Source organism: Scyliorhinus torazame, unplaced genomic scaffold (assembly GCF_047496885.1).
Source record: "Scyliorhinus torazame isolate Kashiwa2021f unplaced genomic scaffold, sScyTor2.1 scaffold_223, whole genome shotgun sequence".
Classification (NCBI taxonomy): domain Eukaryota; kingdom Metazoa; phylum Chordata; class Chondrichthyes; order Carcharhiniformes; family Scyliorhinidae; genus Scyliorhinus; species Scyliorhinus torazame.
Window position 1 is genome coordinate 285,477 of NW_027307950.1, and position 24,524 is coordinate 310,000.

General features: G+C 60.3%; 1 protein-coding gene across 4 annotated transcripts in view; it reads left to right on the forward strand.

The window, feature by feature from the left end:
* The window catches only part of LOC140405782 (F-box only protein 24-like), a 293,160-nt gene extending 270,550 nt beyond the window's left edge, over positions 1–22,610 (forward strand). For all 4 annotated transcript variants that reach the window (XM_072494211.1, XM_072494212.1, XM_072494215.1 and 1 more), the window contains 2 exons: positions 4,453–4,623; positions 22,089–22,610. In XM_072494211.1, coding sequence (XP_072350312.1) covers positions 4,453–4,623; positions 22,089–22,430 — 513 coding nt within the window. In that variant the 3' untranslated portion in view covers positions 22,431–22,610. The remainder of the gene's footprint in view (positions 1–4,452; positions 4,624–22,088) is intronic.
* Positions 22,611–24,524: the final 1,914 nt, after the last annotated feature.

Sequence of the window (24,524 nt, forward strand, 5' to 3'; positions counted from 1 at the left end):
CCCCTGGCATCACTTCCCCTTTACCTGATGAGGACATGTATAATCAGAGGAGAATATGACTCTTTACTCTTCCAATGAATATTCTGCTTGCTTTCCTGTAACGGGATTGAGTTGACAGTTAAGTGCTGAATCTGCAGTTTATCCAATGTTGTTCCTGTATTTAGTCAGTGATCCTGTGTTAATGACACCTCCCAATGTGGATCACCTGTCAGGTTTGTAATTGTATTTCTCAGTTCAAAGCCTTTGTGTAAATGCTGGTCCCAGCAGGTGGATTAACCCCTGTGACCTGCAGCAGCTGCAGGAACCATCGTTAACCCCTTATCTTCAGCTTGCTGTCCGCCTTGTCACCAGCCCCCTGCTCCCCCAAGTCCCCGGTGGGGCTCATGGATTCCGATCTCCCCCCACTGAGGGGCGAGAATCGCCCTCTCGAGTCTTCTGAGCTACTGGCGACGAGGAAAAACTATGGCTGCGATCCTGGAGGCCCCGGCCTCACTCGGATCCCTGCGTCTGAGAGCACGGCCGGGGAGACGTGACCCCGTTTTTGGACGGCGAGAGGCCATTGGCACAGCGGCGGAAGATTGGGCCCGGTGCACCGAACGGGAGCGGTATGCCTTCCAGGTGAAAGGTCATACCCCTGACCGCCTGCAGAGCCCCAACTTCCAGCGCGGTCAAAAGCCTCACCTCCCCGGCCGCCCCAGATTCGAAGACCTTTCGTGAGCCCTTTTAGAGCTTGTCACCAACCATTGTGACCCTAAACCGTCAGTGATCGTGCAGAGATATCGGTTCAACACGGCCTGGCGCACCCCGCGGCAATCGGTTACGGAATTCCCTGAGGAATTCCCGCAGGCCGGCCGGGCATTGCGACTGTGGCCCATCCCTGTCAGATATGGTGCAAGACCGCCTAGTGCGCGGTATCAATAACACGGCGAACCGACGGAAACTGTTGACGGAACCGCCCTTAGATTTAAAAAGGGCCCGAGAATTGTCGTTCCCCCCCCCCCCCCCCCCTGCCCTCTCCTGACGACGTGAACAAGTGGATTCAGGAGCCCCATGGACTTGGTGTGAAAAGCGTTCGCCTCGCTCTGGGCGGGTGACACCGTTACCCCGGGTCAGGGCCCTACATTTAGCCCAGCCCGCGGTGAGCATGATCGCAGGTGCATCCGGGCACCAAATCTAGCCCCAATTTGTAGCCACCTGGGCTGGCCACTTCCCGTACCAGCCTCCTCGAACAGGCGCCGGAATGTGGCGACGAGGGGCTTTTCACAGTAACTTCATTTGAAGCCGACTCGTGACAATAAGCGATTTTCATTTCATTACAAAATGGACACTTTGCAAAAGATTGCAGGGACAATGGACAAGACTGAGAAAGCAAGCAGGTGCAGGGTTTGTCTGTTGATTGGAGCCACAGCTCCCAGACAAGACCGATACTGCAAAACCATTACCATACTAATGAGCCATCCCCGGGGACAAAAGAGTAACATTTAAGTTAACAATACTAAGGCAGACACCCCGGCGCCAGAGGAGACCAGAACAAAGCAGACCAACGGCCACTGAGGACACGCCCAGCCATCAGGGCACCCACCCCTCTATTGGAGGAAATCGATAGGAACAATTGGGAAACGGCCCAATTAATTGGCGCCAAGTTCAAAAGCGCGCGAGGCCCCTTTTGGGTATAAGAAGGATCCCACAAGAGAGAATCGCTCTCTTGGCTCCGGCCCTCAGCGAGGAGAGACCTGCCCAACTGTAACATCAGAACAAGTAAGTCCAAGGTCAACGCTCGCTACCAGACAGACGCTCCTAGCTGTTATTCCGTACCAACTCGACCCCAGCAGCCTCAGAACCGAACAATGGCCATTGTTCCTCTGACTGAGTGGGCGCCCAAAGCTAAGTATAGGCTTTAGTAATAGTGATAGTTTAGGTTGTAGAGTTTATGCATGAGTAGGTTTGACTGTGTGTAAATAAATGAGCATTGAATTTGAACTTACTAACTGGTGGATCGAGTCTTTGGTCAGTATTCGGGTTTGAACCTTGTGGCGGTGTCGAGAGATACCTGGCGACTCTAGAGCAAACGTAATTAGAATTAAGGAAGGCGACCATATTGGCCGCCACCTTCAGAGCCAAATTAAGAGAAACACAATTAGCAACAAATTAAGATAACCCCCAATTGAATGGCCACCGCTTGGATATGGAACTGCTGTCTTGGTCGCTGGGCAACAGACATTCCGGAAAATCCGCTTGGGGATCCAGCATCTGGTCTAAAGGCACGACTGGCGACGTACACCAGAGAACCACCAACAATTATTGGGCAAGGACTCCGGTTACCCATGGACAACAATCAGTCTGACTGTCTCTGCCAATGCTGCAGGGGCATGGACCCAACCTTTGGAGCTGCAACCGTTACAGAGACTCTGCCTAGACTGGCAACGGATCTTTAGAATGGTTACAGGCGATAAATACCAGGGTATCTTCCAGGAACGACTAGGGGAAGATGGGGGGGGGGGGGGCCGGGGCTAAAGTTTACGTTGACCCGTTTGCCCAACCCAAGGGCTTCAGGGCCTGTCCAGTCCCACACATCGTGCCTTCGAAAGTGGATGCTGAGCTGAGCGGGCTGGAGGACTTGGGGATCATTCGCCAGAGTGGGCAGCACCAGTGGTTCCAGTACTGAAGCTGGACAAGACCGTCCGCTTGTGCGGCGACTATAAAATGACGGTCAACAAGGCCTCCCGCTTGGAGGGGTGACCCTTCGCCACGTGCGGAAGATTTATCCGCGAGGTTGGCCGGGTTGGGGCATTCTTTCACGAAGCTGGACAGGAGCCACGTCTAGACCACTGATCCTCACATGCGACGCCTCCCCCTCTGGCATCGGGGCAGTGTTGAAGCTTTAAGAGGGGCGCTAACGGCTCCAAATCCGTTCAAGTTTGACATTTCCCAACCTTAGTGAGGAAGGTGGAGAAGACACAAGAGCTCCGGCAGGGGTAGCATGAAGCAGGACAGAGGATTCACATCGGGAGACACTGTCCACATCGGGAATGTTGGGAAACATTGTGGAGAAGACAGGACCTGTCTCCTCTATGGTCAAAACCAGAGGGCGGACTGTATATGGGCATGTGGACCATTTCAAAGGCAGGGAGCCCACACACCAGAGGTAGCCCCACAGAAGAATCAGTCCCTCATCCCTCTTGCCTACTACCCGTGAGCCAGGGCTCAGAACTCTGCCAGGTCCGGGGCCCAGTTCAGCTCGAGATGGAAGACCCAACATTAGATATGGATCGGAACCCTCGGGCAGTCGGCGACAGAGGGACCTCCGGACCTCAGGGGGGGAGCAGGGACGTAATGACCCTTACTCGGCCCGCGGGGTCAAGCACATTGAGCTCCCCACGGGGTTGGTGGAGTATGAGCTCGTGGATTGGGAGCGCCGTGATCGGCAGTCCCGGCGCGTTGCGGCCTTTTTGGTCATGGGCGGACCTCCGTTTGAATCACCTCCTCGGATCTCCTGAGCGGCACGACCAGAGGCTGTGTGGCCCGAAGGAGAGCTGGAGGCAGAGGCCTGCTGTGTACAGACGCAGACACGAGGGACTGTGGCGGCGGACACGCGCACACACACAACCTCCCGGGCGTTTCGGAGCACGTCACAACAGGCAGGAAGCAGATCAATGCAATTCCAGAGCCTCTGAGGGAGCGAGCTCAAACGGACGGGGTTCGCTCGGGCATGGGAACCAGGTTAGAGTTTGGGAACAGGAGCTGAGACAGAGCTTTGCCGGCAGGATCGACACGACGTGGGTGAGGGAGGGGTTGGCACGGTCACGCCCCGTCGGGTATTCACCGTCTCCACCGAGAACCAAATTGAGTGGGAAGGTGGGGGCCAACCGCGTTTGTGCCGGGCATGTCGAGGACGCTCGCGCCCGTACAAACCGCATCATTGTGGCATCGGCCGCTTAGAGGGAAAGTCCGCCTCCTTCTCCACCTCCTGCCCCTTGACCTTTAGTTCACTCTCGGAAAGGGGGAGGGGGTTACCTTGCGAACCTGTGAATTCTCTATCCCAGAGTGGGCTGGGACACCGGGACACCAGACACATTGATTGAGGAGATGGGCAGGTTTTTAAATGAGCGACGGAGTGAAGGGTGATGGGGATCGGGGGGTGGGGCTGGGGGGGGGGGTGGGGTTGGCGGGAGCGGAGACCGAGCGGAGCTCAGCCACGATGGCATCGAGCGGAGGAGGGGGCTCGAGGGGCCGCCCCCGGTTCTCCCGTGAAAGTTACAAGAAATTGCAAAGCTGTTGGCATTTTCCCCATTGGGGGGCCGTTGAGTAAATTGCGGGTGGTTTTGGATTCCGGAGGGGGCGGTGGGGGAGGGGCTCTGTGCGAGTGAGCGGTCAGGTGGGGGGGGTGGGGGGGGGGGGGGGTGAGCGTGGCTCCTATCCCTCCTCCTAATGGTCACTCTCCCGTCTGTGCAGGTGCCCTACCTGAAGAGGCCGGTGGATATCTGGTGTGGGTTGAACCATTCCCTCGTGCTGTCTCAAGCCAGCGATTTCAGCAAAGAGATTCACGGCTGCGGCTGTGGAGCTGGAGGCCGGCTGCCTGGATTCCCCAAAGGCAGTGCTTTCTTCGTCAAGCTGTATGTTCAGGTGGGTGCTTGGCGCCGGCTCTCCCCCAGGGAGTCACACACCGTCTCCCCCCAGGGAGTCACACACCGGCCCCCCCCCAGGGAGTCACACACCGGCTCTCCCCCAGGGAGTCACACACCGGCCCCCCCAGGGAGTCACACACCGCCCCCCCCCCAGGGAGTCACACACCGGCCCCCCCCCAGGGAGTCACACACCGGCCCCCCCCCCAGGGAGTCACACACCGGCCCCCCCCCCAGGGAGTCACACACCGGCTCCCCCCCAGGGAGTCACACACCGGCCCCCCCCAGGGAGTCACACACCGGCCCCCCCCAGGGAGTCACACACCGGCCCCCCCCAGGGAGTCACACACCGGCCCCCCCCAGGGAGTCACACACCGGCTCTCCCCCAGGGAGTCACACACCGGCCCCCCCCCCCCCAGGGAGTCACACACCGGCCCCCCCCAGGGAGTCACACACCGGCCCCCCCCCCAGGGAGTCACACACCGCCCCCCCCCCCAGGGAGTCACACACCGGCCCCCCCCAGGGAGTCACACACCGGCTCTCCCGCAGGGAGTCACACACCGGCCCCCCCCCCCAGGGAGTCACACACCGGCCCCCCCCAGGGAGTCACACACCGGCTCTCCCGCAGGGAGTCACACACCGGCTCCCCCCAGGGAGTCACACACCGGCCCCCCCCCAGGGAGTCACACACCGGCCCCCCCCCAGGGAGTCACACACCGGCCCCCCCCCAGGGACTCACACACCGGCTCTCCCCCAGGGAGTCACACACCGGCCCCCCCCAGGGAGTCACACACCGGCCCCCCCCCCCCCAGGGAGTCACACACCGGCTTCCGTTGAAGGAGTAATGGAGGCACTGACTGTTTTCTAAATGGGGAAATGCTTCGGAAATCAGAAGCACAAAGGGACTTGGGAGTCCTTGTCCACAATTCTCTCAAGGTTAACGTGCTGGTTCAGTCGGCAGTTAGGAAGGTAAATGCAATGTTAACATTCATGTCGAGAGGGCTAGAGTACAAGACCAGGGATGTACTTCTGAGGCTGTATCAGGCTCTGGTCAGACCCCATTTGGAGTATTGTGAGCAGTTTCGGGCCCCGTATCTAAGGAAGGATGTGCTGGCCTTGGAAAGGGTCCAGAGGAGGTTCACAAGAATGTCCCTGGAATGAAGAGCTTGTCGTATGAGGAACGGTTGAGGACTCTGGGTCTGTACTTGTTGGAGTTTAGAAGGATGAGGGGGGATCTTATTGAAACTTACAGGATACTGCGAGGACTGGATAGAGTGGAGAGAGACCTGGATAGAGCGGACAGGGAGAGAGACCTGGATAGAGCGGACAGGGAGAGAGACCTGGATAGAGGGGACGTGGAGAGAGACCTGGATAGAGCGGACAGGGAGAGAGTCCTGGATAGAGTGGACGTAGAGAGAGACCTGGATAGAGCGGACGTGGAGAGAGACCTGGATAGAGCGGACAGGGAGAGAGACCTGGATAGAGCGGACAGGGAGAGAGACCTGGATAGAGCGGACGTGGAGAGAGACCTGGATAGAGCGGACAGGGAGAGAGACCTGGATAGAGCGGACGTGGAGAGAGGCCTGGATAGAGCGGACGTGGAGAGAGGCCTGGATAGAACGGACATGGAGAGAGACCTGGATAGAGCGGACAGGGAGAGAGACCTGGATAGAGCGGACGTGGAGAGAGACCTGGATAGAGCGGACGTGGAGAGAGACCTGGATAGAGCGGACGTGGAGAGAGACCTGGATAGAGCGGACGTGGAGAGAGACCTGGATAGAGCGGACGTGGAGAGAGACCTGGATAGAGCGGACGTGGAGAGAGACCTGGATAGAGCGGACGTGGAGAGAGGCCTGGATAGAGCGGACGTGGAGAGAGACCTGGATAGAGCGGACGTGGAGAGAGACCTGGATAGAGCGGACAGGGAGAGAGACCTGGATAGAGCGGACAGGGAGAGAGACCTGGATAGAGCGGACGTGGAGAGAGACCTGGATAGAGTGGGCGTGGAGAGAGACCTGGATAGAGCGGACAGGGAGAGAGGCCTGGATAGAGCGGACGTGGAGAGAGACCTGGATAGAGCGGACAGGGAGAGAGGCCTGGATAGAGTGGACGTGGAGAGAGGCCTGCATAGAGCGGACGTGGAGAGAGACCTGGATAGAGCGGACGTGGAGAGAGACCTGGATAGAGCGGACAGGGAGAGAGGCCTGGATAGAGCGGACGTGGAGAGAGGCCTGGATAGAGCGGACGTGGAGAGAGATCTGGATAGAGCGGACGTGGAGAGAGACCTGGATCGAGCGGACAGGGAGAGAGACCTGGATAGAGCGGACGTGGAGAGAGACCTGGATAGAGTGGACGTGGAGAGAGACCTGGATAGAGCGGACAGGGAGAGAGACCTGGATAGAGGGGACGTGGAGAGAGACCTGGATAGAGGGGACGTGGAGAGAGGCCTGGATAGAGCGGACAGGGAGAGAGACCTGGATAGAGCGGACGTGGAGAGAGACCTGGATAGAGTGGACGTGGAGAGAGACCTGGATAGAGCGGACGTGGAGAGAGACCTGGATAGAGCGGACGTGGAGAGAGACCTGGATAGAGCGGACAGGGAGAGAGGCCTGGATAGAGCGGACGTGGAGAGAGACCTGGATAGAGCGGACAGGGAGAGAGACCTGGATAGAGCGGACGTGGAGAGAGACCTGGATAGAGCGGACAGGGAGAGAGACCTGGATAGAGCGGACGTGGAGAGAGACCTGGATAGAGTGGACATGGAGAGAGACCTGGATAGAGCGGACGTGGAGAGAGACCTGGATAGAGCGGACAGGGAGAGAGACCTGGATAGAGCGGACAGGGAGAGAGACCTGGATAGAGCGGACGTGGACAGAGACCTGGATAGAGCGGACAGAGAGAGAGACCTGGATAGAGCGGACAGGGAGAGAGACCTGGATAGAGCGGACGTGGAGCGAGACCTGGATAGAGCGGACAGGGAGAGAGACCTGGATTGAGCGGACGTGGAGAGAGACCTGGATAGAGCGGACGTGGAGAGAGACCTGGATAGAGCGGACGTGGAGAGAGACCTGGATAGAGGGGACAGGGAGAGAGACCTGGATAGAGCGGACGTGGAGGGAGACCTGGATAGAGCGGACGTGGAGAGAGACCTGGATAGAGCGGACGTGGAGAGAGACCTGGATTGAGCGGACGTGGAGAGAGACCTGGATAGAGGGGACGTGGAGAGAGACCTGGATAGAGGGGACAGGGAGAGAGACCTGGATAGAGCGGACGTGGAGGGAGACCTGGATAGAGCGGACGTGGAGAGAGACCTGGATAGAGCGGACATGGAGAGAGACCTGGATAGAGCGGACGTGGAGAGAGACCTGGATAGAGTGGACGTGGAGAGAGACCTGGATAGAGGGGACGTGGAGAGAGACCTGGATAGAGCGGACGTGGAGAGAGACCTGGATAGAGGGGACGTGGAGAGAGACCTGGATAGAGCGGACGTGGAGAGAGACCTGGATAGAGCGGACGTGGAGAGAGACCTGGATCGAGCGGACAGGGAGAGAGACCTGGATAGAACGGACAGGGAGAGAGACCTGGATAGAGCGGACAGGGAGAGAGACCTGGATAGAGCGGACAGGGAGAGAGACCTGGATCGAGTGGACGTGGAGAGAGACCTGGATAGAGCGGACAGGGAGAGAGACCTGGATAGAGCGGACAGGGAGAGAGACCTGGATAGAGCGGACGTGGAGAGAGACCTGGATAGAGCGGACAGGGAGAGAGACCTGGATAGAGCGGACAGGGAGAGAGACCTGGATAGAGCGGACAGGGAGAGAGACCTGGATCGAGTGGACGTGGAGAGAGACCTGGATAGAGCGGACAGGGAGAGAGACCTGGATAGAGCGGACAGGGAGAGAGACCTGGATAGAGCGGACGTGGAGAGAGACCTGGATAGAGCGGACGTGGAGAGAGACCTGGATAGAGCGGACGTGGAGAGAGACCTGGATAGAGCGGACGTGGAGAGAGACCTGGATAGAGCGGACAGGGAGAGACACCTGGATAGAGCGGACAGGGAGAGAGACCTGGATAGAGCGGACGTGGAGAGAGACCTGGATAGAGCGGACAGGGAGAGAGACCTGGATAGAGCGGACAGGGAGAGAGACCAGGATAGAGCGGACGTGGAGAGAGGCCTGGATAGAGCGGACGTGGAGAGAGGCCTGGATAGAGCGGACAGGGAGAGAGACCTGGATAGAGTGGACGTGGAGAGAGACCTGGATAGAGCGGACAGGGAGAGAGACCTGGATAGAGCGGACGTGGAGAGAGACCTGGATAGAGCGGACGTGGAGAGAGACCTGGATAGAGCGGACAGGGAGCGAGACCTGGATAGAACGGACGTGGAGAGAGACCTGGATAGAGCGGACAGGGAGAGAGACCTGGTTAGAGCGGACAGAGAGAGAGACCTGGATAGAGCGGACGTGGACAGAGACCTGGATAGAGCGGACAGAGAGAGAGACCTGGATAGAGCGGACAGGGAGAGAGACCTGGATAGAGCGGACGTGGACAGAGACCTGGATAGAGCGGACAGAGAGAGAGACCTGGATAGAGCGGACAGGGAGAGAGACCTGGATAGAGCGGACGTGGAGCGAGACCTGGATAGAGCGGACAGGGAGAGAGACCTGGATAGAGCGGACAGGGAGAGAGACCTGGATAGAGCGGACAGAGAGAGAGACCTGGATAGAGCGGACATGGAGAGAGACCTGGATTGAGTGGACGTGGAGAGAGACCTGGATAGAGCGGACGTGGAGAGAGACCTGGATAGAGCGGACATGGAGAGAGACCTGGATTGAGTGGACGTGGAGGGAGACCTGGATAGAGCGGACAGGGAGAGAGACCTGGATAGAGCGGACGTGGAGAGAGACCTGGATTGAGCGGACGTGGAGAGAGACCTGGATAGAGCGGACGTGGAGAGAGACCTGGATTGAGTGGACGTGGAGGGAGACCTGGATAGAGCGGACGTGGAGAGAGACCTGGATAGAGCGGACGTGGAGAGAGACCTGGATTGAGCGGACGTGGAGAGAGACCTGGATAGAGCGGACGTGGAGAGAGACCTGGATCGAGCGGACAGGGAGAGAGACCTGGATAGAGCGGACAGGGAGAGACACCTGGATAGAGCGGACAGGGAGAGAGACCTGGATAGAGCGGACAGGGAGAGAGACCTGGATAGAGCGGACAGGGAGAGAGACCTGGATCGAGTGGACGTGGAGAGAGACCTGGATAGAGCGGACAGGGAGAGAGTCCTGGATAGAGCGGACGTGGAGAGAGACCTGGATAGAGCGGACAGGGAGAGAGTCCTGGATAGAGCGGACGTGGAGAGAGACCTGGATAGAGCGGACAGGGAGAGAGTCCTGGATAGAGGGGACGTGGAGAGAGACCTGGATAGAGTGGACGTAGACAGAGACCTGGATAGAGCGGACAGGGAGAGCGACCTGGATAGAGCGGACAGGGAGAGAGACCTGGATAGAGCGGACAGGGAGAGAGACCTGGATAGAGCGGACGTGGAGAGAGACCTGGATAGAGCGGACGTGGAGAGAGACCTGGATAGAGCGGACGTGGAGAGAGACCTGGATAGAGCGGACAGGGAGAGAGACCTGGATAGAGCGGACGTGGAGAGAGACCTGGATAGAGCGGACAGGGAGAGACACCTGGATAGAGCGGACAGGGAGTGAGACCTGGATAGAGTGGACGTGGAGAGAGACCTGGATAGAGCGGACGTGGAGAGAGACCTGGATAGAGCGGACAGGGAGAGAGGCCTGGATAGAGCGGACGTGGAGAGAGGCCTGGATAGAGCGGACAGGGAGAGAGACCTGGATAGAGTGGACGTGGAGAGAGACCTGGATAGAGCGGACAGGGAGAGAGACCTGGATAGAGCGGACGTGGAGAGAGACCTGGATAGAGCGGACAGGGAGAGAGACCTGGATAGAGCGGACAGGGAGAGAGACCTGGATAGAGCGGACGTGGACAGAGACCTGGATAGAGCGGACAGAGAGAGAGACCTGGATAGAGCGGACAGGGAGAGAGACCTGGATAGAGCGGACGTGGAGCGAGACCTGGATAGAGCGGACAGGGAGAGAGACCTGGATAGAGCGGACAGGGAGAGAGACCTGGATAGAGCGGACAGAGAGAGAGACCTGGATAGAGCGGACATGGAGAGAGACCTGGATTGAGTGGACGTGGAGAGAGACCTGGATAGAGCGGACGTGGAGAGAGACCTGGATAGAGCGGACATGGAGAGAGACCTGGATTGAGTGGACGTGGAGGGAGACCTGGATAGTGCGGACGTGGAGAGAGACCTGGATAGAGCGGACGTGGAGAGAGACCTGGATAGAGCGGACGTGGAGAGAGGCCTGGATAGAGCGGACAGGGAGAGAGACCTGGATGGAGTGGACGTGGAGAGAGACCTGGATAGAGCGGACGTGGAGAGAGACCTGGATAGAGCGGACAGGGAGAGAGACCTGGATAGAGCGGACAGGGAGAGAGACCTGGATAGAGCGGACGTGGAGAGAGACCTGGATAGAGTGGACGTGGAGAGAGACCTGGATAGAGCGGACGTGGAGAGAGACCTGGATAGAGCGGACAGGGAGAGAGACCTGGATAGAGCGGACGTGGAGAGAGACCTGGATAGAGCGGACAGGGAGAGAGACCTGGATAGAGCGGACAGGGAGAGAGACCTGGATTGAGCGGACATGGAGCGAGACCTGGATAGAGCGGACGTGGAGAGAGACCTGGATAGAGCGGACAGGGAGAGAGACCTGGATAGAGCGGACAGGGAGAGAGACCTGGATTGAGCGGACATGGAGAGAGACCTGGATAGAGCGGACGTGGAGAGAGACCTGGATAGAGCGGACAGGGAGAGAGACCTGGATAGAGTGGACGTGGAGAGAGACCTGGATAGAGCGGACGTGGAGAGAGACCTGGATAGAGTGGACGTGGAGAGAGACCTGGATAGAGCGGACGTGGAGAGAGACCTGGATAGAGCGGACGTGGAGAGAGACCTGGATCGAGCGGACAGGGAGAGAGACCTGGATAGAGCGGACAGGGAGAGACACCTGGATAGAGCGGACAGGGAGAGAGACCTGGATAGAGCGGACAGGGAGAGAGACCTGGATAGAGCGGACAGGGAGAGTGACCTGGATAGAGCGGACAGGGAGAGAGACCTGGATCGAGTGGACGTGGAGAGAGACCTGGATAGAGCGGACAGGGAGAGAGACCTGGATAGAGCGGACAGGGAAAGAGACCTGGATAGAGTGGACGTGGAGAGAGACCTGGATAGAGCGGACGTGGAGAGAGACCTGGATAGAGCGGACGTGGAGAGAGACCTGGATAGAGCGGACAGGGAGAGAGACCTGGATAGAGCGGACAGGGAGAGTGACCTGGATAGAGCGGACAGGGAGAGAGACCTGGATCGAGTGGACGTGGAGAGAGACCTGGATAGAGCGGACATGGAGAGAGACCTGGATTGAGTGGACGTGAAGAGAGACCTGGATAGAGCGGACGTGGAGAGAGACCTGGATACAGCGGACGTGGAGAGAGACCTGGATAGAGCGGACGTGGAGAGAGACCTGGATAGAGCGGACGTGGAGAGGATGTTGCCACTTGGAGGAAAAACTGGAACCAGAGGACACAATCTCAGACTAAAGGGACGATCCTTTAAAACAGAGATGAGGAGGAGTTTCTTCAGCCAGAGGGTGGTGAATCTGTGGAACTCTTTGCCGCACGAGGCTGTGGAGGCCAAATCACTGAATGTCTTTAAGACAGAGATAGATAGGTTCTGGATTAATAAGGGGATCAGGGGTTATGGGGAGAAGGCAGGAGAATGGGGATGAGAAAATATCAGCCATGATTGAATGGCCGAGCAGACTCGATGGGCCGAGTGGCCTAATTCTGCTCCTATGTCTTATGGTCTTATCTCTTAGATCACGAGGGGGTTCAGTCCGCGTGGGGAGACTGAGAAGAGCCGGGATTGTTCCTCCGGGGCAGAGAAGGTTAAGGGGGAGATTTAATCGAGGCGTTTGACATGGCGAGAGGGGTTTGGATGGAGTAAATGAGGAGAAAGTGTTTCCCTGGGGCAAGAGGGTGGGTGACCAGAGGGGTCACAGATTGAAGGGAGCCGGGAAAAGATGCAGAGGCGAGGGGGGGTGGCTGTCAGAGGGTCAGTACTGAGGGAGTGCCGCACTGTCAGAGAGTCAGTACTGAGGGAGTGCCGCACTGTCAGAGGGTCAGTACTGAGGGAGTGCCGCACTGTTAGAGGGTCAGTACTGAGGGAGTGCCGCACTGTCAGAGGGTCAGTACTGAGGGAGTGCCGCACTGTCAGAGGGTCAGTACTGAGGGAGTGCCGCACTATCAGAGGGTCAGTACTGAGGGAGTGCCGCACTGTCAGAAGGTCAGTACTGAGGGAGTGCCGCACTGTCAGAGGGTCAGTACTGAGGGAGTGCCGCACTGTCAGAGGGTCAGTACTGAGGGAGTGCCGCACTGTCAGAGGGTCAGTACTGAGGGAGTGCCGCACTGTCAGAGGGTCAGTACTGAGGGAGTGCCGCACTGTCAGAGGGTCAGTACTGATGGAGTGCCGCACTGTCAGAGGGTCAGTACTGAGGGAGTGCCGCACTGTCAGAGGGTCAGTCCTGAGGGAGTGCCGCACTGTCAGAGGGTCAGTACTGAGGGAGTGCTGCACTGTCAGAGGGTCAGTACTGAGGGAGTGCCGCACTGTCAGAGGGTCAGTACTGAGGGAGCGCCGCACAGTCAGAGGGTCAGTACTGAGGGAGTGCCGCACTGTCAGAGGGTCAGTACTGAGGGAGTGCCGCACTGTCAGAGGGTCAGTGCTGAGGGAGTGCCGCACTGTCAGAGGGTCAGTACTGAGGGAGTGCCGCACTGTCAGAGGGTCAGTACTGAGGGAGTGCCGCACTGTCAGAGGGTCAGTAGGGAGTGCCGCACTGTCAGAGGGTCAGTACTGAGGGAGTGCTGCACTGTCAGAGGATCAGTACTGAGGGAGTGCCGCACTGTCAGAGGGTCAGTACTGAGGGAGTGCCGCACTGTCAGAGGGTCAGTACTGAGGGAGTGCCGCACTGTCAGAGGGTCAGTACTGAGGGAGTGCCGCACTGTCAGAGGGTCAGTATTGAGGGAGTGCCGCACTGTCAGAGGGTCAGTACTGAGGGAGCGCCGCACTGTCAGAGGGTCAGTACTGAGGGAGTGCAGCACTGTCAGAGGGTCAGTACTGAGGGAGTGCCGCACAGTCAGAGGGTCAGTACTGAGGGAGTGCCGCACTGTCAGAGGGTCAGTACTGAGGGAGTGCCGCACTGTCAGAGGGTCAGTGCTGAGGGAGTGCCGCACTGTCAGAGGGTCAGTACTGAGGGAGTGCCGCACTGTCAGAGGGTCAGTACTGAGGGAGTGCCGCACTGTCAGAGGGTCAGTAGGGAGTGCCGCACTGTCAGAGGGTCAGTATTGAGGGAGTGCCGCACTGTCAGAGGGTCAGTACTGAGGGAGAGCCGCGCTGTCAGAGGGTCAGTACTGAGGGGGTGCCGCACTGTCAGAGGGTCAGTACTGAGGGAGTGCTGCACTGTCAGAGGGTCAGTAGGGAGTGCCGCACTGTCAGAGGGTCAGTACTGAGGGAGTGCTGCACTGTCAGAGGATCAGTACTGAGGGAGTGCCGCACTGTCAGAGGGTCAGTACTGAGGGAGTGCCGCACTGTCAGAGGGTCAGTACTGAGGGAGTGCCGCACTGTCAGAGGGTCAGTATTGAGGGAGTGCCGCACTGTCAGAGGGTCAGTACTGAGGGAGAGCCGCGCTGTCAAAGGGTCAGTACTGAGGGAGTGCCGCACTGTCAGACGGTCAGTACTGAGGGAGTGCCGCACTGTCAGAGGGTCAGTACTGAGGGAGCGCCGCACTGTCAGAGGGTCAGTACTGAGGGAGTGCAGCACTGTCAGAGGGTCAGTACTGAGGGAGTGCCGCACTGTCAGAGGGTCAGTACTGAGGGAGTACCGCACTGTCAGAGGGTCAGTACTGAGGGAGTGCCGCACTGTCAGAGGGTCAGTACTGACGGAGTGCTGCACTGTCAGAGGGTCAGTACTGAGGGAGTGCCGCACTGTCAGAGGGTCAGTCCTGAGGGAGTGCTGCACGGTCAGAGGGTCAGTACTGAGGGAGTGCCGCACTGTCAGAGGGTCAGTACTGAGGGAGTGCCGCACTGTCAGAGGGTCAGTACTGAGGGAGTGCCGCACTGTCAGAGGGTCAGTACTGAGGGAGTGCCGCACTGTCAGAGGGTCAGTACTGAGGGAGTGCCGCACTGTCAGAGGGTCAGTACTGAGGGAGTGCCGCACTGTCAGAGGGTCAGTACTGAGGGAGTGCCGCACTGTCAGAGGGTCAGTACTGAGGGAGTGCCGCACTGTCAGAGGGTCAGTACTGAGGGAGTGCCGCACTGTCAGAGGGTCAGTAGTGAGGGAGTGCCGCTCTGTCAGAGGGTCAGTACTGAGGGAGTGCCGCAGTGTTTGAGGGTCAGTGCTGAGGGAGAGCCGCACTGTCAGAGGGTCAGTACTGAGGGAGTGCCGCACTGTCAGAGGGTCAGTACTGAGGCAGTGCCGCACTGTCAGATGGTCAGTACTGAGGGAGTGCCGCACTGTCAGAGGGTCAGTACTGAGGGAGTGCCGCACTGTCAGAGGGTCAGTACTGAGGGAGTGCCGCACTGTCAGAGGGTCAGTACTGAGGGAGTGCGGCACTGTCAGAGGGTCAGTACTGAGGGAGTGCCGCACTGTCAGAGGGTCAGTACTGAGGGAGTGCCGCACTGTCAGAGCGTCAGTACTGAGGGAGTGCCGCACTGTCAGAGTGTCAGTACTGAGGGAGTGCTGCACTGTCAGAGGGTCAGTACTGAGGGAGTGCTGCCCTGTCAGAGGGCCAGTACTGAGGGAGTGCCGCACTGTCAGAGTGTCAGTACTGAGGGAGTGCGGCACTGTCAGAGGGTCAGTACTGAGGGAGTCCCGCACTGTCAGAGGGTCAGTACTGAGGGAGTGCCGCACTGTCAGAGGGTCAGTACTGAGGGAGTGCCGCACTGTCAGAGGGTCAGTATTGAGGGAGTGCCGCACTGTCAGAGGGTCAGTACTGAGGGAGAGCCGCGCTGTCAAAGGGTCAGTACTGAGGGAGTGCCGCACTGTCAGACGGTCAGTACTGAGGGAGTGCCGCACTGTCAGAGGGTCAGTACTGAGGGAGCGCCGCACTGTCAGAGGGTCAGTACTGAGGGAGTGCAGCACTGTCAGAGGGTCAGTACTGAGGGAGTGCCGCACTGTCAGAGGGTCAGTACTGAGGGAGTACCGCACTGTCAGAGGGTCAGTACTGAGGGAGTGCCGCACTGTCAGAGGGTCAGTACTGACGGAGTGCTGCACTGTCAGAGGGTCAGTACTGAGGGAGTGCCGCACTGTCAGAGGGTCAGTCCTGAGGGAGTGCTGCACGGTCAGAGGGTCAGTACTGAGGGAGTGCCGCACTGTCAGAGGGTCAGTACTGAGGGAGTGCCGCACTGTCAGAGGGTCAGTACTGAGGGAGTGCCGCACTGTCAGAGGGTCAGTACTGAGGGAGTGCCGCACTGTCAGAGGGTCAGTACTGAGGGAGTGCCGCACTGTCAGAGGGTCAGTACTGAGGGAGTGCCGCACTGTCAGAGGGTCAGTACTAAGGGAGTGCCGCACTGTCAGAGGGTCAGTACTGAGGGAGTGCCGCACTGTCAGAGGGTCAGTACTGAGGGAGTGCCGCACTGTCAGAGGGTCAGTAGTGAGGGAGTGCCGCTCTGTCAGAGGGTCAGTACTGAGGGAGTGCCGCAGTGTTTGAGGGTCAGTGCTGAGGGAGAGCCGCACTGTCAGAGGGTCAGTACTGAGGGAGTGCCGCACTGTCAGAGGGTCAGTACTGAGGCAGTGCCGCACTGTCAGAGGGTCAGTACTGAGGGAGTGCCGCACTGTCAGAGGGTCAGTACTGAGGGAGTGCCGCACTGTCAGAGGGTCAGTACTGAGGGAGTGCCGCACTGTCAGAGGGTCAGTACTGAGGGAGTGCCGCACTGTCAGAGGGTCAGTACTGAGGGAGTGCCGCACTGTCAGAGGGTCAGTACTGAGGGAGTGCCGCACTGTCAGAGGGTCAGTACTGAGGGAGCGCCGCACTGTCAGAGGGTCAGTACTGAGGGAGTGCCGCACTGTCAGAGGGTCAGTACTGAGGGAGTGCCGCACTGTCAGAGGGTCAGTACTGAGGGAGTGCCGCTCTGTCAGAGGGTCAGTACTGAGGGAGTGCCGCACTGTCAGAGGGTCAGTACTGAGGGAGTGCTGCACTGTCAGAGAGTCAGTACTGAGGGAGTGCTGCACTGTCAGAGGGTCAGTACTGAGGGAGTGCCGCACTGTCAGAGGGTCAGTACTGAGGGAGCGCCGCACTGTCAGAGGGTCAGTACTGAGGGAGCGCCGCACTGTCAGAGGGTCAGTACTGAGGGAGTGCCGCACTGTCAGAGGGTCAGTACTGAGGGAGTGCCGCACTGTCAGAGGGTCAGTACTGAGGGAGTGCCGCTCTGTCAGAGGGTCAGTACTGAGGGAGTGCCGCACTGTCAGAGGGTCAGTACTGAGGGAGTGCTGCACTGTCAGAGAGTCAGTACTGAGGGAGTGCTGCACTGTCAGAGGGTCAGTAATGAGGGAGTGCCGCACTGTCAGAGGGTCAGTACTGAGGGAGTGCCGCACTGTCAGAGGGTCAGTACTGAGGGAGTGCCGCACTGTCAGAGGGTCAGTACTGAGGGAGTGCCGCACTGTCAGAGGGTCAGTACTGAGGGAGTGCCGCACTGTCAGAGGGTCAGTACTGAGGGAGTGCCGCACTGTCAGAGGGTCAGTACTGAGGGAGTGCCGCACTGTCAGAGGGTCAGTACTGAGGGAGTGCCGCACTGTCAGAGGGTCAGTACTGAGGGAGTGCGGCACTGTCAGAGGGTCAGTACTGAGGGAGTGCCGCACTGTCAGAGGGTCAGTACTGAGGGAGTGCCGCACTGTCAGAGGGTCAGTACTGAGGGAGTGCCGCACTGTCAGAGGGTCAGTACTGAGGGAGTGCGGCACTGTCAGAGGGTCAGTACTGAGGGAGTGCCGCACTGTCAGAGGGTCAGTGCTGAGGGAGTGCCGCACTGTCAGAGGGTCAGTACTGAGGGAGTGCCGCACTGTCAGAGGGTCAGTACTGAGGGAGTGCCGCACTGTCAGAGGGTCAGTAGGGAGTGCCGCACTGTCAGAGGGTCAGTACTGAGGGAGTGCTGCACTGTCAGAGGATCAGTACTGAGGGAGTGCCGCACTGTCAGAGGGTCAGTACTGAGGGAGTGCCGCACTGTCAGAGGGTCAGTACTGAGGGAGTGCCGCACTGTCAGAGGGTCAGTACTGAGGGAGTGCCGCACTGTCAGAGGGTCAGTATTGAGGGAGTGCCGCACTGTCAGAGGGTCAGTACTGAGGGAGCGCCGCACTGTCAGAGGGTCAGTACTGAGGGAGTGCAGCACTGTCAGAGGGTCAGTACTGAGGGAGTGCCGCACTGTCAGAGGGTCAGTACTGAGGGAGTGCCGCACTGTCAGAGGGTCAGTACTGAGGGAGTGCCGCACTGTCAGAGGGTCAGTACTGAGGGAGTGCCGCACTGTCAGAGGGTCAGTCCTGAGGGAGTGCTGCACAGTCAGAGGGTCAGTACTGAGGGAGTGCCGCACTGTCAGAGGGTCAGTACTGAGGGAGTGCCGCACTGTCAGAGGGTCAGTACTGAGGGAGTGCCGCACTGTCAGAGGGTCAGTACTGAGGGAGTGCCGCACTGTCAGAGGGTCAGTACTGAGGGAGTGCCGCACTGTCAGAGGGTCAGTACTGAGGGAGTGTCGCACTGTCAGAGGGTCAGTACTGAGGGAGTGCCGCACTGTCAGAGGGTCAGTACTGAGGGAGCGCCGCACAGTCAGAGGGTCAGTACTGAGGGAGTGCCGCACTGTCAGAGGGTCAGTACTGAGGGAGTGCCGCACTGTCAGAGGGTCAGTGCTGAGGGAGTGCCGCACTGTCAGAGGGTCAGTACTGAGGGAGTGCCGCACTGTCAGAGGGTCAGTACTGAGGGAGTGCCGCACTGTCAGAGGGTCAGTAGGGAGTGCCGCACTGTCAGAGGGTCAGTATTGAGGGAGTGCCGCACTGTCAGAGGGTCAGTACTGAGGGAGAGCCGCGCTGTCAGAGGGTCAGTACTGAGGGGGTGCCGCACTGTCAGAGGGTCAGTACTGAGGGAGTGCTGCACTGTCAGAGGGTCAGTAGGGAGTGCCGCACTGTCAGAGGGTCAGTACTGAGGGAGTGCTGCACTGTCAGAGGATCAGTACTGAGGGAGTGCCGCACTGTCAGAGGGTCAGTACTGAGGGAGTGCCGCACTGTCAGAGGGTCAGTACTGAGGGAGTGCCGCACTGTCAGAGGGTCAGTATTGAGGGAGTGCCGCACTGTCAGAGGGTCAGTACTGAGGGAGAGCCGCGCTGTCAAAGGGTCAGTACTGAGGGAGTGCCGCACTGTCAGACGGTCAGTACTGAGGGAGTGCCGCACTGTCAGAGGGTCAGTACTGAGGGAGCGCCGCACTGTCAGAGGGTCAGTACTGAGGGAGTGCAGCACTGTCAGAGGGTCAGTACTGAGGGAGTGCCGCACTGTCAGAGGGTCAGTACTGAGGGAGTACCGCACTGTCAGAGGGTCAGTACTGAGGGAGTGCCGCACTGTCAGAGGGTCAGTACTGACGGAGTGCTGCACTGTCAGAGGGTCAGTACTGAGGGAGTGCCGCACTGTCAGAGGGTCAGTCCTGAGGGAGTGCTGCACGGTCAGAGGGTCAGTACTGAGGGAGTGCCGCACTGTCAGAGGGTCAGTACTGAGGGAGTGCCGCACTGTCAGAGGGTCAGTACTGAGGGAGTGCCGCACTGTCAGAGGGTCAGTACTGAGGGAGTGCCGCACTGTCAGAGGGTCAGTACTGAGGGAGTGCCGCACTGTCAGAGGGTCAGTACTGAGGGAGTGCCGCACTGTCAGAGGGTCAGTGCTGAGGGAGTGCCGCACTGTCAGAGGGTCAGTACTGAGGGAGTGCCGCACTGTCAGAGGGTCAGTAGTGAGGGAGTGCCGCTCTGTCAGAGGGTCAGTACTGAGGGAGTGCCGCAGTGTTTGAGGGTCAGTGCTGAGGGAGAGCCGCACTGTCAGAGGGTCAGTACTGAGGGAGTGCCGCACTGTCAGAGGGTCAGTACTGAGGCAGTGCCGCACTGTCAGAGGGTCAGTACTGAGGGAGTGCCGCACTGTCAGAGGGTCAGTACTGAGGGAGTGCCGCACTGTCAGAGGGTCAGTACTGAGGGAGTGCCGCGCTGTCAGAGGGTCAGTACTGAGGGAGTGCGGCACTGTCAGAGGGTCAGTACTGAGGGAGAGCCGCGCTGTCAAAGGGTCAGTACTGAGGGAGTGCCGCACTGTCAGACGGTCAGTACTGAGGGAGTGCCGCACTGTCAGAGGGTCAGTACTGAGGGAGCGCCGCACTGTCAGAGGGTCAGTACTGAGGGAGTGCAGCACTGTCAGAGGGTCAGTACTGAGGGAGTGCCGCACTGTCAGAGGGTCAGTACTGAGGGAGTACCGCACTGTCAGAGGGTCAGTACTGAGGGAGTGCCGCACTGTCAGAGGGTCAGTACTGACGGAGTGCTGCACTGTCAGAGGGTCAGTACTGAGGGAGTGCCGCACTGTCAGAGGGTCAGTCCTGAGGGAGTGCTGCACGGTCAGAGGGTCAGTACTGAGGGAGTGCCGCACTGTCAGAGGGTCAGTACTGAGGGAGTGCCGCACTGTCAGAGGGTCAGTACTGAGGGAGTGCCGCACTGTCAGAGGGTCAGTACTGAGGGAGTGCCGCACTGTCAGAGGGTCAGTACTGAGGGAGTGCCGCACTGTCAGAGGGTCAGTACTGAGGGAGTGCCGCACTGTCAGAGGGTCAGTACTGAGGGAGTGCCGCACTGTCAGAGGGTCAGTACTGAGGGAGTGCCGCACTGTCAGAGGGTCAGTACTGAGGGAGTGCCGCACTGTCAGAGGGTCAGTAGTGAGGGAGTGCCGCTCTGTCAGAGGGTCAGTACTGAGGGAGTGCCGCAGTGTTTGAGGGTCAGTGCTGAGGGAGAGCCGCACTGTCAGAGGGTCAGTACTGAGGGAGTGCCGCACTGTCAGAGGGTCAGTACTGAGGCAGTGCCGCACTGTCAGAGGGTCAGTACTGAGGGAGTGCCGCACTGTCAGAGGGTCAGTACTGAGGGAGTGCCGCACTGTCAGAGGGTCAGTACTGAGGGAGTGCCGCACTGTCAGAGGGTCAGTACTGAGGGAGTGCCGCTCTGTCAGAGGGTCAGTACTGAGGGAGTGCCGCACTGTCAGAGGGTCAGTACTGAGGGAGTGCTGCACTGTCAGAGAGTCAGTACTGAGGGAGTGCTGCACTGTCAGAGGGTCAGTAATGAGGGAGTGCCATACTGTCAGAGGGTCAGTACTGAGGGAGTGCCGCACTGTCAGAGGGTCAGTACTGAGGGAGTGCCGCACTGTCAGAGGGTCAGTACTGAGGGAGTGCCGCACTGTCAGAGGGTCAGTACTGAGGGAGTGCCGCACTGTCAGAGGGTCAGTACTGAGGGAGTGCCGCACTGTCAGAGGGTCAGTACTGAGGGAGTGCTGCACTGTCAGAGGGTCAGTACTGAGGGAGTGCTGCACTGTCAGAGGGTCAGTACTGAGGGAGTGCCGCACTGTCAGAGGGTCAGTACTGAGGGAGTGCTGCACTGTCAGAGGGTCAGTACTGAGGGAGCGCCGCACTGTCAGAGGGTCAGTACTGAGGGAGTGCCGCACTGTCAGAGGGTCAGTACTGAGGGAGTGCTGCACTGTCAGAGGGTCAGTACTGAGGGAGTGCCGCACTGTCGGAGGGTCAGTACTGAGGGAGTGCCGCACTGTCAGAGGGTCAGTACTGAGGGAGTGCCGCACTGTCAGAGGGTCAGTACTGAGGGAGTGCCGCACTGTCAGAGGGTCAGTACTGAGGGAGTGCCGCACTGTCAGAGGGTCAGTACTGAGGGAGTGCCGCACTGTCAGAGGGTCAGTACTGAGGGAGTGCCGCACTGTCAGAGGGTCAGTACCGAGGGAGTGCTGCACTGTCAGAGGGTCAGTACTGAGGGAGTGCGGCACTGTCAGAGGGTCAGTACTGAGGGAGTGCCGCACTGTCAGAGGGTCAGTACTGAGGGAGTGTCGCACTGTCAGAGGGTCAGTACTGAGGGAGTGCCGCACTGTCAGAGGGTCAGTACTGAGGGAGTGCCGCACTGTCAGAGGGTCAGTACTGAGGGAGTGTCGCACTGTCAGAGGGTCAGTACTGAGGACAAAGAATGACTGTATTGTCTGTAAATCGCTGGGGGACATTTGAAGGTTGTGACAGTCTCTATATAAATGCACATATTGTTTTCTCTGTTCCCCCACCCCGCCCCCAGGTTCCGCACTGTAGCAGACTGCTGTGCTCTACCCGCGAATGCCTCTACATGCTGTCCTGCTACGACATCAGCGACGTGCTGGTATTCCGGGAGCTGCCGTCCACCAAGGCGCGGACGCAGGGGTCAGAGTCCGAGATGGAGGGCTCCCGCATGTGCGCCCACTACCTGAGCCAGCTGGAGGACTGTGGCAGCCTGGGCGAGCAGATGGAGAAGATGAAGGACATCATTAATCAGATGGGGCTGTGTAGTTACCAGAAAGACTTTCTGCAGGAGGCCATCAGCGCCCTGCAACGTTCGACTGGGGGGGCCGTCGCCTTGTCCGCCCGGGACAGTGCACTGTGACCCCCACTCCCCCCCCCCACCCCCGCATCACCCCCCCAGCCTGCAGCAGGGTCACCCAGGAGCAGTGTCCCACACTCATGTATGGATATTTTACTACTTCTAACCTTCACAGACAAAGCTCCAAGAAATCAGCACTTTAATTTGTGTTTTTATGGCAATAAATTGCATTAATAAAACAGTCACAGCAACTAAACTGGGTTTGTGGCTGAACAATGTACTGAGTGCAGCTGTGATTACAGAGGCACCCCCCCCCCCCCACACCCCCCACCCCCCCCTCCCCCTCCCCTCACCCCCCCCCACCCTCCCCCTCCCCTCACCCCCCCACCCTCCCCGTCCCCCCACCCCCCCCACCCCCCCCCTACCCCCCTCCCCCCCTCCCCTACACCCCCCACCCCCCCCCTCCCCCCCTCCCCCCTCCCCCTCCCCCAACCCCCCTCCCCCCACCCCCCCCACCCCCCTCCCCCCTCCCCCTCCCCCCCACCCCCCTCCCCCCTCCCCCTCCCCCCCACCCCCCTCCCCCACACCCCCTCCCATCCACCCCCCTCCCCCTTCCCCCTCCCCCTACCCCCGCCCTCCCCCACCCCCCCCTCACCCCCCTCCCCACCCCCCACAACCCCTCCCCCCCACACCCTCCCCCTCTCACACCCCACCCTCCCCCTCCCCCACACTCCCCCCACTCCCCCTCCCCACCCCCCCTCCCCTCACACCCCCCTCCCCCCACCCTCCCCCTCCCCACCCCCCTCCGCCCACCCCCTCCCCTCACCCCTCCCCCCACCCGCCCACCCCCCCTCCCCTCACCACCCCCCACCCTCCCCCTCCCCTCACCCCCCCCACCCTCCCCCTCCCCTCACCCCCCCACCCTCCCCCTCCCCTCACCCCCCCCACCCTCCCCTCTCACCCTCCCCCTCCCCCTTCCCCACCCTCCCCCTCCCCCCACTCTCCCCCTCCCCCACTCCCCCAACCCTCCCCCCACTCCCCCACGCCCCCCACTCACCCCCCACCCTCCCCCCTCCCCTCACCCCACCACTCCCCCTCACCCCCCCACTCCCCCTCACCCCCCACCCACCCCACTCTCCCACCCTCCCACCCTGTCATCCCCCCCCACTGACCACCCCGCCACTCCCCCTCCCCTCACCCCCCCACCCTCCCCCTCTCACCCTCCCCCCTTCCCCACCCTCCCCCTCTCGCCCTCACCCTCCCCCTTCCCCACCCTCCCCTCCCCCCACTCCCCCAACCCTCCCCCTCCCCCCACTCCCCCAACCCTCCCCTCCCCCCACTCCCCCAACCATCCCCCTCCCCCCACTCCCCCAACCCTCCCCTCCCCCCACTCCCCCAACCATCCCCCTCCCCCCCACTCCCCCAACCCTCCCCCTCCCCCCACTCCCCCAACCCTCCCCTCCCCCCACTCCCCCAACCATCCCCCTCCCCCCCACTCCCCCAACCCTCCCCCCACTCCCCCACCCCCCCCACTCACCCCCCACCCTCCCCCCCTCACCCCCCCACCCCCCACCCTCCCCCTCCTCACTCCCCCCTCACCCCCACCCTCCCCCCTCCCCCCCCACCCTCCCCCCATTCACCCACCCCACTCCCCCACCCTCCCACCCTGTCATCCCCCCACTGACCACCCCGCCACTCCCTCTCCCCCTCTCACCCACTCCCGCTCCCTACCACCCCCGCCCCCCCCACTCCCCCCACCCCCTCACTCCCCCCCCTCCCCTCACTCTCCCCCCCTCACTCCACCCCCCCACTCCCCCCCCCCCCACTCCCCCTCCGAGTTCGGAGTTATACCGCGAATAGGAATGACGCAGACCGGCGTCGCCCCCTGCCCGCAGCTGACTGTAACTGCAAGCGGAAAGATGAATCAGTCACGTCCCGCACGCACCCACCCTCCACGGACCCACCCACCCCCGCCCTCCACGACCGCCGCCCCGCTGGGGGCTGCCATTCCGCCGTGGCGTGCACTGCGTCTGACGCGCGCTGGCGCACTCCGACCCCAGGCCCCGCATTCTCGTTTCCCGTTGTGATGCCGCAGCTCGGAACTCCGAGAACCTGAATCAAAATATTTAGTTTTCAACGGGGCGGAACGTTCCGGAA